Source organism: Cetorhinus maximus, chromosome 22 (assembly GCF_964194155.1).
Source record: "Cetorhinus maximus chromosome 22, sCetMax3.hap1.1, whole genome shotgun sequence".
NCBI lineage: Eukaryota > Metazoa > Chordata > Chondrichthyes > Lamniformes > Cetorhinidae > Cetorhinus > Cetorhinus maximus.
Window position 1 is genome coordinate 2892658 of NC_135900.1, and position 16009 is coordinate 2908666.

The following is a 16009-nucleotide window of genomic DNA, read 5'->3' on the forward strand; positions in this document are numbered from 1 at the left end:
TGACAATCTCACTGGAAGCTCAATAAACTAGTGAAACAACAGTTTTGCTTGTAATATAAACACACACATTTTGTATTTTCAGTATAAAGAACTTGCAACTATATAGTACCTTTCAAAACCTCAAGATATTGCAAAGTGTTCTACAGTTAATCAGGCACTTCTGATGTGTAATCACTGTTGTGACGTAATGTAGTAAAGTAGCCAATTTGTGCACAGCAAGCTCCCACAAACAGGTACGTGTTGTGCCAATTTGCTTTATAGACAGTGAGCAACCTCATGTAACATTAGACATGGGGACTCAAGATGAGGAAGTCCAGGTGAAGTTGGGGTCAATTATACAAGTGGAATTCAGTCTAAGTTTTAAACATCATATATTCAGACGTAATGTTATACTATTATCCTGTGCATATATATATATACATAGGACACATTCTTATAGATTTGTACTAATAGATTTAACATCAAGTTTCAAAAGGGAATCAGGTATGTACTTGAGAAAGCAGAGGTTTACAGAGTGGGATTGCCCCTTTCAAGGAGCAGGATGGCCCGAATAGCCTCCGGTGCTGTCTATGATGGAGAAGTTGATGATGTATGTCAGGGTTTCGGGTCGGTCCTGATAACAAGACATTGATAACAGTGGGAGGGGGGGGGGGGGGGGTACCACAACCAGCTGGAATGGGGAAGGGGGCATGGGTGTGTGGCAGGGTTAGGGAGGGTTTGTGATGCCATCCTTACCTCAGTGGATGGGATGTTGACCACCCCTGTGGACCGTCTCTTCTCCCTCAGTTTCCTCTTCTCGATCTGCCCCTTCCCTTTCCTGGCGCTGGGACCCGAGCTCTTCATCTTGTCCTTGTTCTTAGTGCAGGCGGGCGGCGAGGAAGCAGCAGCGGCGGCGGCGGCGGGCGGGCTCTCCGCCTCCAGCTCGCAAGCGTCGGCGGGCGAATTTCGGGCGCCGCTTTCGCCGCTCTTGGCGGCGGCGGCGCCGCTCCCGTCTTCCTCCAGCCGCTTGGGAGCGGGAACCCCGGACCTTGTGCCGGCGGCGCCTGTTGAAACGGGCGGAGGAGCCGCCGCCGCCGCCGCCCGTTCTCCGCCGTTGTTGTTATTGTTGAGCTCGGCGCCGTTGCGGCTCGGGCCGCCGGGCTCGGCGTTGTTCGCGCCGGTAGTAGCGGCGGCGAAGCGGGCGCGCATCTTCTCCCGCTTGGCTTTCCATTCCTCCAGAAAGTCGGTGGTGTTCCCGGGAGGCCGGTAACCCCCGCTCGCCATCGCCCCCCCCCTCCCCACACACACACCAAACAAAATAAAACAAAACAAAACAAAAACTCCCAAAACACAAGGGGAAAGTTCCGAAAACAAAAAGTTTCTGCTCTGTCTCAATCCGTGAACATCACAAACACCCGCCCCAGGTACTGGGAGGGAAAAATGAAGCGAACTCAATACAACTGGGAAAAGACACCAAAAAAAAATAATAAATAAATAATAAACCAAGTGCACACAGCGAGAGAGAGAGAGAGAATTGGGAAAGAAAGTTGCCAAACTCGGGTCAAAGTTTCTCTCTCTCTCCCACAGACAATGCGCAGGAAGTGAAACTTGCCACAAAGTTTCTCTGGAGCCGGTTCCCGGTTCCCGCTCCCCCCCCACCTCCCTCCCTCCTCCTGGGGGAGACACCGACACCTCCTACCTGCCCCCCGCCGCCCCGCTCACTCCTTCCTCCCGCCCACCGGCAGGTGGCTGCACTCGGCGGCTCCCTGGCGCCCCCCCCCCTCCCCGCTCTCAGGCACCGGGTCCCGGGTCCCGGTCTCTCTCTCTCTCTCTCCCCCCACCCACCCCTGCACAGGCCGGAAGGAGCTGCAGCTGAACGGTATCAAATCCCAGAACGCAGCCGCACCGTCCCCTCCCTCCCTCCCCCAGGAATCCTCCTGCTCCTCTCCTCCCTCTACCTGCAGGGACAGAGACAGGCACATGGAGAGGGAGTATCGGTACCTCAGCTCCTGCCAGCTCTCATTCCCCCTCCCTCTAGCTGCAGGGACTGAGAGAGAAGGACAGAGGGAGATAGAATGACTCTCAGACAGAGAGCGCTACAGGTACCTCAGATACAACCAACAATACCCCTCCCTCCTCCCTCCATCTGCAGGGACAGAGAGAGCTGGGGGCAGAGAACCATTTAGGGCAGAGTTGAGGAGAAATTTCTTCACCCAGAGAATGGTGAGCCTGTGGAATTCACTACCACAGAAAGTAGTTGAGGCCAATACATTGTATGTTTTCAGGAAGGAGTTAGTTATAGCTCTTGGGGCAAAAGGGACCAAAGGGTATTGGGAGAAATCAGGAGCAGGCTATTGAGTTGGATGATCAGCCATGATCATAATGAATGGCGGAGCAGGCTCGAAGGGCTGAATGGCCTACTCCTGCTCCTAGTTTCTATGTTTCTGTGCGAGAGAGCGGGGGCAGCGCAAGAGGGAATAGAGCAGGGCAGCGCAAGAGGGAAGAGGGCGGGGGGAGAGGGCGGGGCGAGAGGGGAGAGGGCGGGGCGAGAGGGGGGAGGGAGGAGGTGGGGAGGGGTGGCAGTGCAAGAAGGGGGAGAAAGAGGGAAGCAAGAGAGGGGCAAGAATAAGAGAGACAAAGAGGGACAGAGATAGAGGCTCAGAGACTCAGACAGTGATGGGGGGGGGGGTGTTACATGTCCCTCCTCAGCCCCTTTTTCCTGCTTATTCAACAACTTCCATCCATGTTTTAAGCACCACTCATTGCACTCCATAAATTGACAGACATTTCATGCTTTTGTCCAAGGTTAGCTTGAGGGCATTAAAGCCCTGAATTGAGATCCCCCTTTCGCTGTTCCCCAACCCCCATTACCTTTAATGATCAGTGAATCAGGAACACAACCAAGAGCAAAATTAGAAAGCTCACTCACTCTAACTTACACACAACTTAAAAATACTGCTGTATCATTTCTGAACTTATTACCTTTAATGTGACTTTAAGGTAAAATCTTCAATATTTAGAATATTTACTTACTGAACATTTTTTTTCTGGCATACGCCAAAAGCTAGGAACTGGCTTTGCAATTGTTTAAGGTGTAGCTAATAAAGAACCTTTGTTTATGCTAATAACCTATTGTTTGTGCTGTTTTTCACTGAAATGTTAAACCGAAGCCCTGTCTGCCCCCTCAGGTGAATGTAAAAGATCCCATAGCAGTATTTCAAAGATGAGGGCAGCTCTCCCCAATGTCCAGGGCCAATATCTATCCCCGAACCAACATCACTTTAAAAAGGAATCTGATCTGTTTAACATTGCTCTTTGTGGGATCTTGCTGTGTACAAATTGGCTGCCAAGTTTCCTACAACACTTCAAAAAGCTAAGGTCATGAAAGACACAATAAAGGAAGTCTGCTTGGTTAATAGAGTCATTGAATGATTTAACACAGAAAACAGCCATTCGGACCACTATGCCTATGCCACCTCTTGGTAGAGCTAGCCAATCAGTCTCAGTAATAAATGAAGGTAGTTGTGGTTGAGAGATGAATGTTACCTACAAGGTCCACAAGATTTCCCTGACAACCTGAGCAGGCAAACAGCATCTCATCTCAGGGATGAAAGTTACACAGATTTGCTCAATTTCCAGCAGCACAGGTGAAAAGTAGCCACTTTTGGAAAGCAACAAGATGCAAGAAGAAAAACTTCATAGTTCAAATTTTCCAGTACCTGGGTTGTTGAAGATTGGACATAAGTTGAGAGATGCACGTCAGGACCCTGCGCAAGTCCTGACGCGCACACATGCAGGGTAACGGCCCAGGAAATTTCAACTTCCAATGGGCTAATTCCTGTTGCCTGGGACCCTCTGCGAAAATCTCTGACACTGAGCTCAGTATAGAGACTTGGTTCAGGTACGCAGGAGTTACCTGCATACTTACCCTCCGAAATGTTGCGCTAGTTAATATCTGGTCTAACTCAATAACTGAACACCACCACAACCAACCAGGCAACCATCACTCCCCCACTCAACCAGACTACTCCACCTCACCCACTCACCAACCCACTGAAAGACTTGGACCTTTAAAACCCGAATACGGCAGCTTCTGTCATGAAAAGGGGGTTTGTCCTCACTTTGTCTGTCTCTTCTTGTGCTTGGCAGTCTTGCCCGCGTATATCTATGCTGACCCTTCGATGCTTCAGCTGAGATCAGAAGTCCCAGGTGAATAATCCCAAAACGGTTGGGTTGCAGAAACCTTTGCAGGCAGCATCAATGCTGACCTCAAGATCTAAATAAATATCCAAACGGCTATTGCCGGAAAATATTGTTTTGATTGTCTCTTGCCACCACCCACCACATTCCAACCCACACCCTTCTTCTCATGGAGTTATACATCAATCAGACAGAAAATATTAAATTGTACATTCCAATCCCACCATTAGGACATTTTCATAATTGTGTTAGATTAGATTATACGAGAGGAGAGGAAATTTCCACCAAATTATCATATTTTATTAGGGAGTAGACACACGACCATTCATTAGTTTCTTGTTCCAGATACCTCATTGTTGGCCATGTCACGTGATCAGCAACAGTTTACAGAAATTAATTTGCCTGCATTTTTAATTTTTAAAATCAAAAATTCACAATGGTTGTCCCCATTTTCTACCCTTGTCCATCGCGAGTGTGTGTCTAGCCTGATCTTGTATCGAACAGTTTGGCACCTAAATCATTTTAAATTGCATGCAAGATGTGATTGGCGGTGGAGTGGACATTCATAATTGACCTCATCATAACAAATGTGGTTAGACATTTTCATGGAATCACAAGTGGAGGAGGACATTCAGCCCATTATATTTGTGCTAGCTCTTTGAAAGAACGATCAATTTAGTCCCACTCCTTCTCTCCCCAGAGCACTGCAAATGTTTTTCCTTTCAAGAATTCATCCCATTTTCTTTTCAACATTCTTTTTGGCATGCACGCTTGTTTCAGCATTAGAGTCTTCAACCAATCAGCCCTAGTCTTCAAAGCTCATTGCACACACCTCTCCACCTTAAATCCCTCTCCCAAGCATAATGCTGAACCGGTTTTCGGTTACTTCTAAGTCCTAAGCAATGGCTTGCCTCCCTCCCTTGTCCTTTTGACTTCTGAATCACCTTATGATGTGCTTCTATAATCGAAGGGTCTATATAGATACATGATACTGTGAGATCATCTTAACTTATTGGGACAGAATTACACCACATGCCTGTTCTTGGATTAGTCTGCAGGTATTACCAATTGCGAGATTACCCAAAAGGAAGTACCCAGAGACCTTTATGTCATACATTGATTTATATGAACTTGCAGAGACAGTTGATAAGATTCCACACAAGAGGCTATTAAATCAAATGAAAGAGTGCAGGACTGAAGGTAACATTGTGGTATGGGTTGGTAATTGGTTAGGAGACAGGAGAAAGAGAGAATGTTGTCTGATTCGCAGGATGTGACAAGTGATGTTCCCCAGAATTCTGTACTGGGGCCTTCGTTTCTCACCATATATATCAATGACTTGAATCAATTAATGGAATTAGATAGCCAAGTTTACAGAAGACACAAAGTTAGGAGACACAGAGTTCTGTTGAATGTTCTGTAGTATGAAATTACAAGGGGGCCTAAACAGTTTAAGTGAGTGAGCAAAACCACGGCAGATGAAGTTCAGTGTGGGGAAGCATGAGATCATCCACTTTGGATCGACAGAAGAAAACATGAATATTTTCCTAATGGAGGGAGATTAGGAAATATGCAGGAGGGAAGGGGTTTAGGTCCATGTACAGAAATCAGCAAAAGCTGGAGCATAAAAACAAAGCATTTTAAGAGGCTAGTGCAATGTTGGCCTTCAACTCAAGGGATTTGGAATTCAAACTGAGGAAGTGATGCTTCAGTTGCACAGTCTTGGTCCGACCCCTACGCGAACACCAAGTTCCAGGCAGCACACCTCCGATTGTCCTTCGAAGGGATACAGTACAGCCGCACCAGAATGGCACCAGGGTTTACAGGGTTAGATTGGGAAGACAGGTTGGATAAATTTGGTTTGTATTCCCTTCAGTTTAGAAGATAGATTGATCATAAGTCAACTTGCAACTTAATGGTCAGATGTGTGAACTCACCATGGGTTTCTTATAGATCTTTTGTGATGTATCCTCCATGTAGGCTGCATTATCGGATATACGCTGCTAACATGGGGATCAGACTAGCTCCTAGGAGGAGGGGAGCTGCAATTCCTCATGAAGAAGACAGAGTTTTGAAGGACTTTGCGACTTAGTGAGATCATCCAAATCTGAGTGGGCTGCTGAGCCAATTCATAAGATCTGCCTGAGTTGTATGTCATTTAATGTGCAATTTGTAATTTATGTTCAACCACAATTTTCCTGTTATTTCATGTTTAACTCGTTAATTCTGAATTTTTAAAATATTCATTCATGGGATGTGGGGATTGCTGGCTAGGCCAGCGTTTATTACCCATCCCTAATTGCCCTTGAGAAGGTGGTGGTGAGCTGCCTTCTTGAATCACTGCAGTCCATGCAGTGTAGGTACACCCACAGTGCTGTTAGGGAGTTCCAAGATTTTGACCCAGCCAGAGTGAAGGAATGGTGATATATTTCCAAGTCAGGATAGTGAGTGGCTTGGAGGGGAACTTCTAGGTGGTGGTGTTCCCATATATCTGCTGCCCTTGTCCTTCTAGATGGTAGCAGTCATGGGTTTGAAAGGTGCTGTCGAAGAGCCTTGGCGAGTTACTGCAGTGCATCTTGTAGATGGTACACACTGCTGTCACTGTGCATCAGTGGTGGAGGGAGTTAATGTTTAAGGTGCCTATCGAGCAGGCTGCTTTGTCCTAGGTGGTGTCAAGCTTCTTGATTGTTGTTGGAGCTGCACTCTTCCAGGCAAGTGGTGAGTGTTCCATCACACTCCTGACTTGTCCCTTGTAGATGGTGGACAAGCTTTGGGGAGTCAGAAGGTGAGTTACTCTCCGCAGAATTCCCAGCCTCTGTCCTGCTCTTTTAGCCACAGTATTCATATAGCTAGTCCAGTTCAGTTTCTGGTCAATGGTAACACCCAGGATGCTGACTTGTGGGAAATTCAGCAATGGTAATGCCATTGAATGCCAAGGGAAGATGGTCATTGCCTGGCATTTGTGTGGTGTCAATGTTATTTGCCACTTATCAGCCCAAGCTTGAATATTGTCTAAATGCCAATGACATAAAGGTCTTGCTGCATATGGTCATGGACTGCTTCAGTATCTGAGTCGTCACAAATGGTGAACATTATGCAATCTTCAGCGGACATCCCCACTTCTGACTTTAAGATGCAAGGAAGGTCATTGATGAAGCAGCTGAAGATGGTTGGGTCTAGGACACTACCCTGAGGAACTCCTGCAGCAATGTCCCAGACTGAGATGATTGGCCTCCAACAACCATACCATCTTCCTTTGTACCAAGTATGACTCCAACCAGCAGAGAGTTTTCCCCAATTCCCATTGACTTCAGTTTTGCTAGGGCCCCTTGATGCCACACTCGGACAAATATTGCCTTGGTGTCAAGGGCAGTCACTCTGATTTCACCTCTTGCATTCAGCTCTTTTGTCCATGTTTGGACCATGACTGTAATGAGGTCAGAAGCTGAGTGGTCCTGGTGGAACTCAGAGTCAGTGAGCAGGCTATTGCTAAGTAAGTCCTGCTTGATGACACTGTCAATGACATTTTCCATCGCTTTGCTGATAAACAAGAGTAGACTAATGGGGCAGTTATTGGTTAGGTTGGATTTGTCTTGCTTTTTGTGGAAAAGACATACCTGGACAATCTTCCACATTGCCAGGTAGATGCCAGTGTTGCAGCTGTATTGGAAGAACTTGACGCGGCTAGTTCTGGAGCACAAGTCTTCGGCATTATTGACAAAACATTGTCAGGGCCCATAGCCTTTGCAGTATCCAGTGCGTTCAGCTGTTTCTTGATATCACGCGGAGTGAATCAAATTGGCTGAAGACTGGCATCTGTGATGCTGGTGACCTCAGGAGGCCAAGATGGATCATCTGCTCAGCACTTCAGGCTGAAGATGGCTGCAAATGCTTTAGCATGTTGGAGCATAGGATAAATAGTGTTGTAAAAGCAAAATACTGCGAATGCTGAAAATCTGAAAGAAAAACAGAAAATGCTGTAAAAACTCACCAGGTCTAGCAGCATCTGTGGAGAGATAAACAGAGTTAATGTTGAGTCTGTACGATCCTTCTTAGTATTGTGTTTGCTTTGGAACATAGGAGCAAGAGTAGGCCATTCAGTCCATCGAGCCTGCTCCACCATTCAATAAGGCCATGGCTAATCATCCACTTCGATATCTTTTTCCCCATTGTATCCCCATATCCCTTTATGTCATTGGCATTTAGAAATCTGTCAATCTCTGCTTTAAACATACTCAATGATTGAGCTTCCACAGCCTTCCTGGGGTAGAGAATTCCAAAGATTCACAACCCTCTGATTTAAAATAAATCTCCTCATCTCACTCCCAAGTGGCTTCCCCCTTATTTAGAAATTGTGTCCCCGGTTCTGAACTCCCCAACCAGGGGGAAACATCTTAAAGGTACAGACAGAGGAAATGCAGTTAAGTATTTTGTAGGTTTCAATGAGATCACCTCTCATTCTTCAAAACTCTAGAGAATACAGGCCCAGTTTCCCCAACCTCTCTTCACAGGACAGTCCTGCCATCCTGGGAACAAGTTTGGTGAACCTTCACTGCACTCTCTATGGCAACAATATCCTTCCTAAGTTAAGGGGACCAAAACTGCACACCATACTCCAGGTGCGGTCTAACCAAGGTTCTATACAATTGAAGCAAGACTTCCCCAGTCCTGTACTCAAATCCTTGAGTGATAAAGGCTAACATTCCATTAAACTTCCTAATTGCTGCTGCACCTACATGTTAGCTTTTAGTGATTTATGGACAAGGACACCCAGGTCCCTTTGTACATCTACACTTTCTAATCTCTTACCATTTAGGAAATACTCTGCACATCTGTTCCTTCTATCAAAGTGGATAACCTCTCATTTTTCCACAGTATATTCTATCTGCCATATTCTTGCCCATTCACTAAGTCTGTCCAAATCCCCTTGAAGGCGCTTTGTATCTTCCTCACAACACAATTCTCACCTGTCTTTCTGTCATCCGTGAACTTGTAAATAATACATTTGGTGCCCACATCCAAATCATTGATATATATTGTGAACAGCTGGGGCCCACGTACTGATCCTTGCGGTACCCCACTAGTCACAGCTGCCAACGCGAGAATGACCCGTTTATTCCTGCTCTCTGTTTTCTGCCTGTTAGCCAATCCTTAATCCATGCCAGTATATTACCTCCTATCCTATGTGCTTGAATTTTGCTAACCAACCTCCTGTGGGGGATTTTATCAAAAGTCTTCTGAAAATCCAAGTATACTACATCCACCGCCTCCCCTTTATCAATCCTGTTCGTAACATCCTCAAAACAACTCCCAACAGATTCGTCAAACATGATTTCCCATTTATAAATCCATGTTGATCATGCCTGATCAGACCATTATTATCTAAGTATCCTTTTATCACATCATTTATAACAGATTCTAGCATTTTCCCTGCTACTGATTTAAGGCTAACAAGCTCAGTCGTTCCCCCTTTTCTCTCTCCCTCCCTTCTTAAATCCCCTCTTAGCTTTGTTGACTCTTCTGTAGCAAAAAATTGGATATACTAGCGTTACTTTCCGGACGTTAAAATAAAACACTCTATGCAAGTTAATTGGCGAATGTTTTGGGGAAGATTATAGGGGTAGAGACACGAAACACAGCTGTTTCTCAGCAGTTAGGAGTGCTTCACTCCTCTCAGTCCTAGGAACTGTGTCCATCATAGTCCATTCTCAGTCAACAAGAGGGGAGGAATAGTATGGCCTTCGCTCTCCATTTATTATTGGATTTCATACATCTATCATCACAAAGCAGAAGAATCATTGCCGTTGTTCACCAAAGGTATATTTATTGTGTTCATATGGCGGCTCATGGCAGAGAGTGTGGATCTCATGTTCCCTTTTAGCCATTACCACTACCATTAACACTTCCTTTGTCCTTTAGTTCATGATATCTTTGTCAATCTCTCCTTTGCCCCCACCATTTGCTGGCCTTCTATCCAGCTTCACCTGCTCCACCCCCCTTAAACAGTATAACGTTGCCACTTCTCTTCATCTCTGAAGGAGGGTCATACGGACTCGAAACTTTAACTCTGTTTCGCTCTCCACACATGCTGCTAGACCTGAGTTTTTCCAGCATTTTCTGTTTTTGTTGCAGGTTTCCAGCATCCGCAGTATTTGGCTTTTATCTCTATCAGTAAAGCCTAGGTTCTGAAATTCTACCAGTTCTGGTTCTAACAGTTCTGAAGAATCATGTTGGACTCAAAATGCTAACTCTGTTTCTCTCTCCGCAGATGCTGCCAGACCTGAGTTTTCCAGCACTTTGTTTTTATTTCACAATGGCAGCATCCACGGTACAATCAAACAAGCCACCAGCATCCTACTCTATATAATCCACTGTTTGATCCTGCCCAATTGCCCACCACACAAGGTCCTTCCAGCCTCGTTGGTGAAAAGCTGGTCATCTGTGGAATATTGGTTCATCTCTTTCTGTTTTTATCTCTAATCTTCAATCCATTCCCAACCTAAACATTGATCCAGCTTCAAATTAAAGGAATCAACACAGAATCAAAGACTTTTACCGAGTCTGTTCCCCAAATAACCTACTCTGTGGGATTCAATTTTAGTTCTCTGTCGTTCGAGTTGGGGATAGTTTGCTACAATTTGGTCCATTGCTCAACAGCCCTTCCTGACGCTCACCACAGAAGCCAGCTTCCATTAGCAGGTCAGTACCTCGCAAGAACCAAAAACGTAATCTAGTGCATGTGGGATATAGCATACCTCCAAGCTAACCCTCTACCTTGCTGTTATACCAGAAATAATAGAGCTTATTAACTCCCAATCTCTTCAATAATCATGCCACTTCAAAAACAGAGTCAATATATGAAAAGCAGCAATCTTTACACTGTTTCAAAACTAGGTCCATTGCTCTCTAATAACTTTTGAACTCAAAGACTATGTTGAAAAGCATCATTGAGAAATGATTCTTCAGTCGTGGCATAGAAAGCTGAAGAACCTAGGGCACAAGACAAGTTTCTAGGCCATTTTTTTTATATGACAACAACCAAGCACGAGCAACAGAACATTGCAATAGTCATAATGGCACAAGAAGAGGCCATTCAGCCCATTGAGTCCATGCCGGTTCCCTGTGGATCAATCCAATCAGTTTCAAACCCCTGCTCTATCCCCATAGCCCTGTAAGTGGACTTACCCTCATCAGCTCATCCAATTTTCCTTTGAAATTATTCATTGGGCAGAGTTTTCCAGGTGATTACCACTCGCTGTGTAAAAAAGTTCTTCCTCACAACCCCCCCTGCATTGCTTGCTCAAAACTTTGAATCTGTGTCATCTAGTCCTTGTACCATTAGCCAATGGGAACAGCATTTCTTCATCTACTTTATTCAAACCTGTCATAATCTTCTACACCTCTATCAAATCTCCCTCAATCTCCTTTACTCCAAGGAGATCAACCCCCATTTCTCCAATCTAACCTTGTAGCTAAAATCCCTCATCCTTGGAACCATTCTGATAAATCTCCTTTTCACCCTCACATCCTTCCTGAAGGGTGGTGACCAGAGCTGGATGCAAAAATGTAGTTGTGGCCTAACCTGGGCTTTATGCAGGGTCAGCCTAACTTCCTTGCTTTTATGCTCAATACCAATTTATGAAGGACAAGATCCCATGTGCTTGGCTAACCACTCTCTCAATCTGTCCTGCCACCTTTAAACATCCATGCGCATAAATCCTAAGGACCCTCTGTCTTTACACATTCTTTAGAAATGTGCCATTAAATTTGTATAGCCTCTCCCTGTCCCTTCTCTGTATTAAATTCCATTTGCCACTTGCCATGAGCCATTCTGTTAGCCTATGTCCTACTGGAGTCGACTGGCATCATCCGCACCATTTGCCATACCTACAAGCTCAGTATCGCTGGCAAATTTTGAAGTTTTACTCTGTATTCCAGTATCAAAGTCATTCATATAAATCAAACAAGTAGTGGTCTTAGCCTCAACCCTTGGGCACACCACTGTCTACGATCCTCCAGTCTGAAAAACAATCATTTACCATGCTTTTTTCTGTCCTTAAGCCAATTTTTTTAAAATCCAAGCTGACCCTCCTATTACATGAGCCTCAATTTTGTTAGCCAGCATTTCAAACCTGCAAACTCTACCACCTTGAAGGACAACAGTACCAAACACTTGGGAACACCATCACCTGTGAGTTCCCCTCCAAGTCACTCACCATCCTGGAATTATATCGCCGCTCCTTCACTCACCTGGGGTCAAAATCCTGAAACGCTACAGCACTGTGGGTGTACCTACATGGCATGGACTGCAGCAGTTCAAGGCCGCAGCTCATCGCCACCTTCTCAAGGGAAATTAGGGATGTGCAATAAATGCTGGTCTTGCCAGTGAAACCTACATCCCATAAAATAATTTTTAAAATGAAGTACTTGGTCAAACACTTTCTTAAAATCTATGTAGACAACATCCACCGCATTCCCTTCATTAATCTTATTTTATCAAAAAATTCAATGACATTATTCAAGCACATTCTGCCTTTTACAAATCTGTGCTGGCTGTCCTTAATTAACTCAAATCTCCCAAGTGCTTGTTTTTTCCCCCCTGATTATTGTTTCTAAAACCTTACTCACCACTGATGTAACAACAAGTTGGTCAGTTTAATTAGGGAATGTACTTGTATCTTTGAATTAAGGTGTCACATTTGCTAATCTCCAATTTTCTTGACATCTCCCCCCATTTTTTGGGAAGATTGAAAGATTATGGCAAGCCCTTCTGTTACCTCCAGTCTAACTTCCTTTAGCAACCTGGGATGGAAGCCATCCACACCAGGCAAGTTTTCCACTCTAAGCATAGCCAGCTTTTTCAGTACATCCCATCCATTCCCTCTACCATCTTCATTTTTATGGATATTTTGTCAGCATCCTCTTCCTTAGTAAACACCACTACAAAGTACTTATTAAATATTCTAACCTATTCGTCATAATTACGCAAAACCTCTTGCAATAATATTGAATCAGGGACAGGTTCTCACCACAAAGTTAACATAAGCAAAGTAACAGTCATGAAGGAAATAATGGCACGAAAGAGTGACAAACCCCCTGGACCAGATAGTTTCCACACCAGAGTTTTAAAAGAAGTAGGTGAGGCCATTGCTGATGCCCTAACTATAATCTTTCAATGTTTCTCAATTCGGAAAAGCTTGCTTTGAATTGGAAAGCTGCACATGTCATTCCACTATTTAAAAGACGTGGCGGGGGGGGGGGAAACCAGAGAATTATAGATCAGGTGACCAAACAGTTTTTGTCAGAAAATTACTAGCATCTGTAATTAAGGGTAGCTTTGTGAACACCTTGAAAAATTTCAGTTGATCAGAGAGAGCCAGTATGGATTTGTATAGGGTAGGTCAGGTCCAACACACCTGATGGAATTTTTTGGAGAGGTGACAACAAAAGTGAACATTGGAATGCCTATTGGATGTAATTTATATGGATTTCCAGAAGGCATTTGACAAACTCCCTCATAAGAGACCTTTACCTAAAATTGAAGCTCATGGACTGAAGGCAAATCATTGACCTGGTTAGGAAACTGGCTGAGCAGCAAGAGGCAGAGTAGGGATAATGGGCAAATACTCAAATTGACAGGATGTGATTAATGGTGTCCCCACAAGGATTTGTGATGAGGCCTCAACTATTCACTCTATCTATTAATGGCTTGCATGATGGGATAGAAAGCCACATATTCCAATTTACCAATAACACAAACATAGGCAGAATTGCAAGCAGTGCAGATGGAAACATAAAATTACAGAGATATCAGTGAATGGGCAAAAATGAAAATGGATTTCAAGATAGGAAAATATGAGGTCATAAACTTTGGACTTAAAAGGATAAAACAGGGGACTTTCTAAATACTGAAAATCTAGAAACAGTGAAGGAACAAAGAGACTTGGGGGTCCAGGTACACAGGTCATTAAAACGTCATAAACAGGAATAGAAAATAATTTTTAAAAACTAATGGAATGCTGGATTTTATATCTCAAGGGCTAGAATACAAGGGGATAGAAACCATGCTTCAGCTGCGCAAAGTTCTGGTTAGGCCAACTTGGAGTTGCTGTGAGCAGTTCTGGGCACCACACCTTAGGAAGGACATATTGGCTTTCGAGGGAGTGCAATGTAGATTTAGCAGAATGATACCTGGTTCCCAAGGGTTAAATTAAATGGAGAGATTACACAAACTAGAACTGTATTCCTGGGAATTTAGAAGGTTAAGGGGTGATTTGATGTTTTTGAGGGTTGGAGAGAGAGAGAGAGAAAAACTATTTCCAGTGGTTGGAGAATTAAGGACTAGACAACAGAGTCTAAAAATCAGAACCAGGCCTTTCAGGAGTGAATTAAAAGACACTTCTACATACAAAGGGTGGGACAAGTTTGAAACTCTCTTCCGCAAACAGCAGCTGATGCTGGATCAATTGTTAATTTTAAATCTGAGCGTAATGGTTTTCTTTAGCTTAAGATGTTAAGGGATTCGGAACAATGGCAGGTATGTGGAGCTAGGTCACAGATCAAACATAAAACTATTGAATGGTGGAACAGGCTCGAGGAGCTGAATGGCTAATTTCTGTCATGTTTCACTGACACAATTGAGACAAAATAACCCACAGATCTAAAGAGCTTCAATAAATCATGACACCGGCCAAAGAAAATGAACTGATGATGAATTCCATCTTAAGATGCAGAACAGATGTTTTTTTTTAAAAATGCAGTTGGGTGACAAAGTTCCAGAACCTTACTGTAAACAAAATTTTCTATGAAAAGATAATCACAATAGTTTATGATGTGACACATATATCCCAATTTCTGGTACGCCTAAGCTTTCTAATACTGTGATGTTAGACAGCTTGACACAAACATTCCTACCTTTGATGTCTCAACATTTTTTCATACCCTCATCCTTCCTTTCCTCAATGTACTCCTCATTTTAACCGTTCAATCCCACAGCTGTTCTGGTTACCTTTCGCTGACTCACTTTTACTCTTAAATTACACAGAATATCCCAAATTCCTCTCCCCTCCACAGGGAAGCACCTTAGTCCAGCCAGCCATGAAGATACTGATGAGATTGCAACTTGGCAGTTTCTAAGATAACCCTCAAGTGAGACAATTTCACCTGTCGCACATCACATCTCACAGAAACATCCAAAAGCCCTTCACAAATAATGTGCTGATTAAAAAGTGAAATCATTCCTGTAGCAGTCGTTATGTATTGTCAGTCATGGCTCAGTGGTTATTTTTTTTTTATTCCTTAATGGAACACGTGAGTGCTGGCTAGACCAGCAATTTTTTTTATTGCCCATCCCTGATTGCCCTTAAGAAGGCAATGGTGAGCCACCTTCTTGAACTGCTGCAGCCCATGTGGAGTAGGTACACCCACAGTGCTGTTAGGGAGGGAGTTTCAGGATTTTGACCCTTGCCTCGGAATCAGAAGGTTGAGAGTTCAAGTCCCACTGCAGAGACTGGAGCACAACTTCCAAGCAGGCACTCCAGCACAGTTCTGACCGAGTGCTGCACCGTCGGAGGTGCTGTCTTTCGGAGAGATATTGCAGCCACATCTATCCAAAAAAAAATCCCATGGAACTATTTGGAAGAGCTGAGGAACTCCCCACCTCCCCCGCACCCCCCCCCCCCCCATCAGTATCCTGGCCGCCATTTACCCTGCAACCAACATCACAACCACACATTATCTTGTCATAACCACACGGCAGTTTGTGGGATCTTGCTGTGTGTAAGTTGGCTGTCGAACTTCCTACGTTACAGCAGTGACTGCACCTGAAAGT

At 44.4% G+C, this 16009-nt stretch overlaps 1 protein-coding gene across 2 annotated transcripts in view; it reads right to left on the reverse strand.

The window, feature by feature from the left end:
- The window catches only part of pawr (PRKC, apoptosis, WT1, regulator), a 149874-nt gene extending 148507 nt beyond the window's left edge, over positions 1 to 1367 (reverse strand). Inside the window, exon 1 of one of the 2 annotated variants that reach the window (XM_078567642.1) lies at positions 736 to 1367. In XM_078567642.1, coding sequence (XP_078423768.1) covers positions 736 to 1263 — 528 coding nt within the window. In that variant the 5' untranslated portion in view covers positions 1264 to 1367. The remainder of the gene's footprint in view (positions 1 to 735) is intronic. The other variant, XM_078567641.1, reaches the window with a different exon arrangement.
- Between the last annotated feature and the right edge of the window lie 14642 nt (positions 1368 to 16009).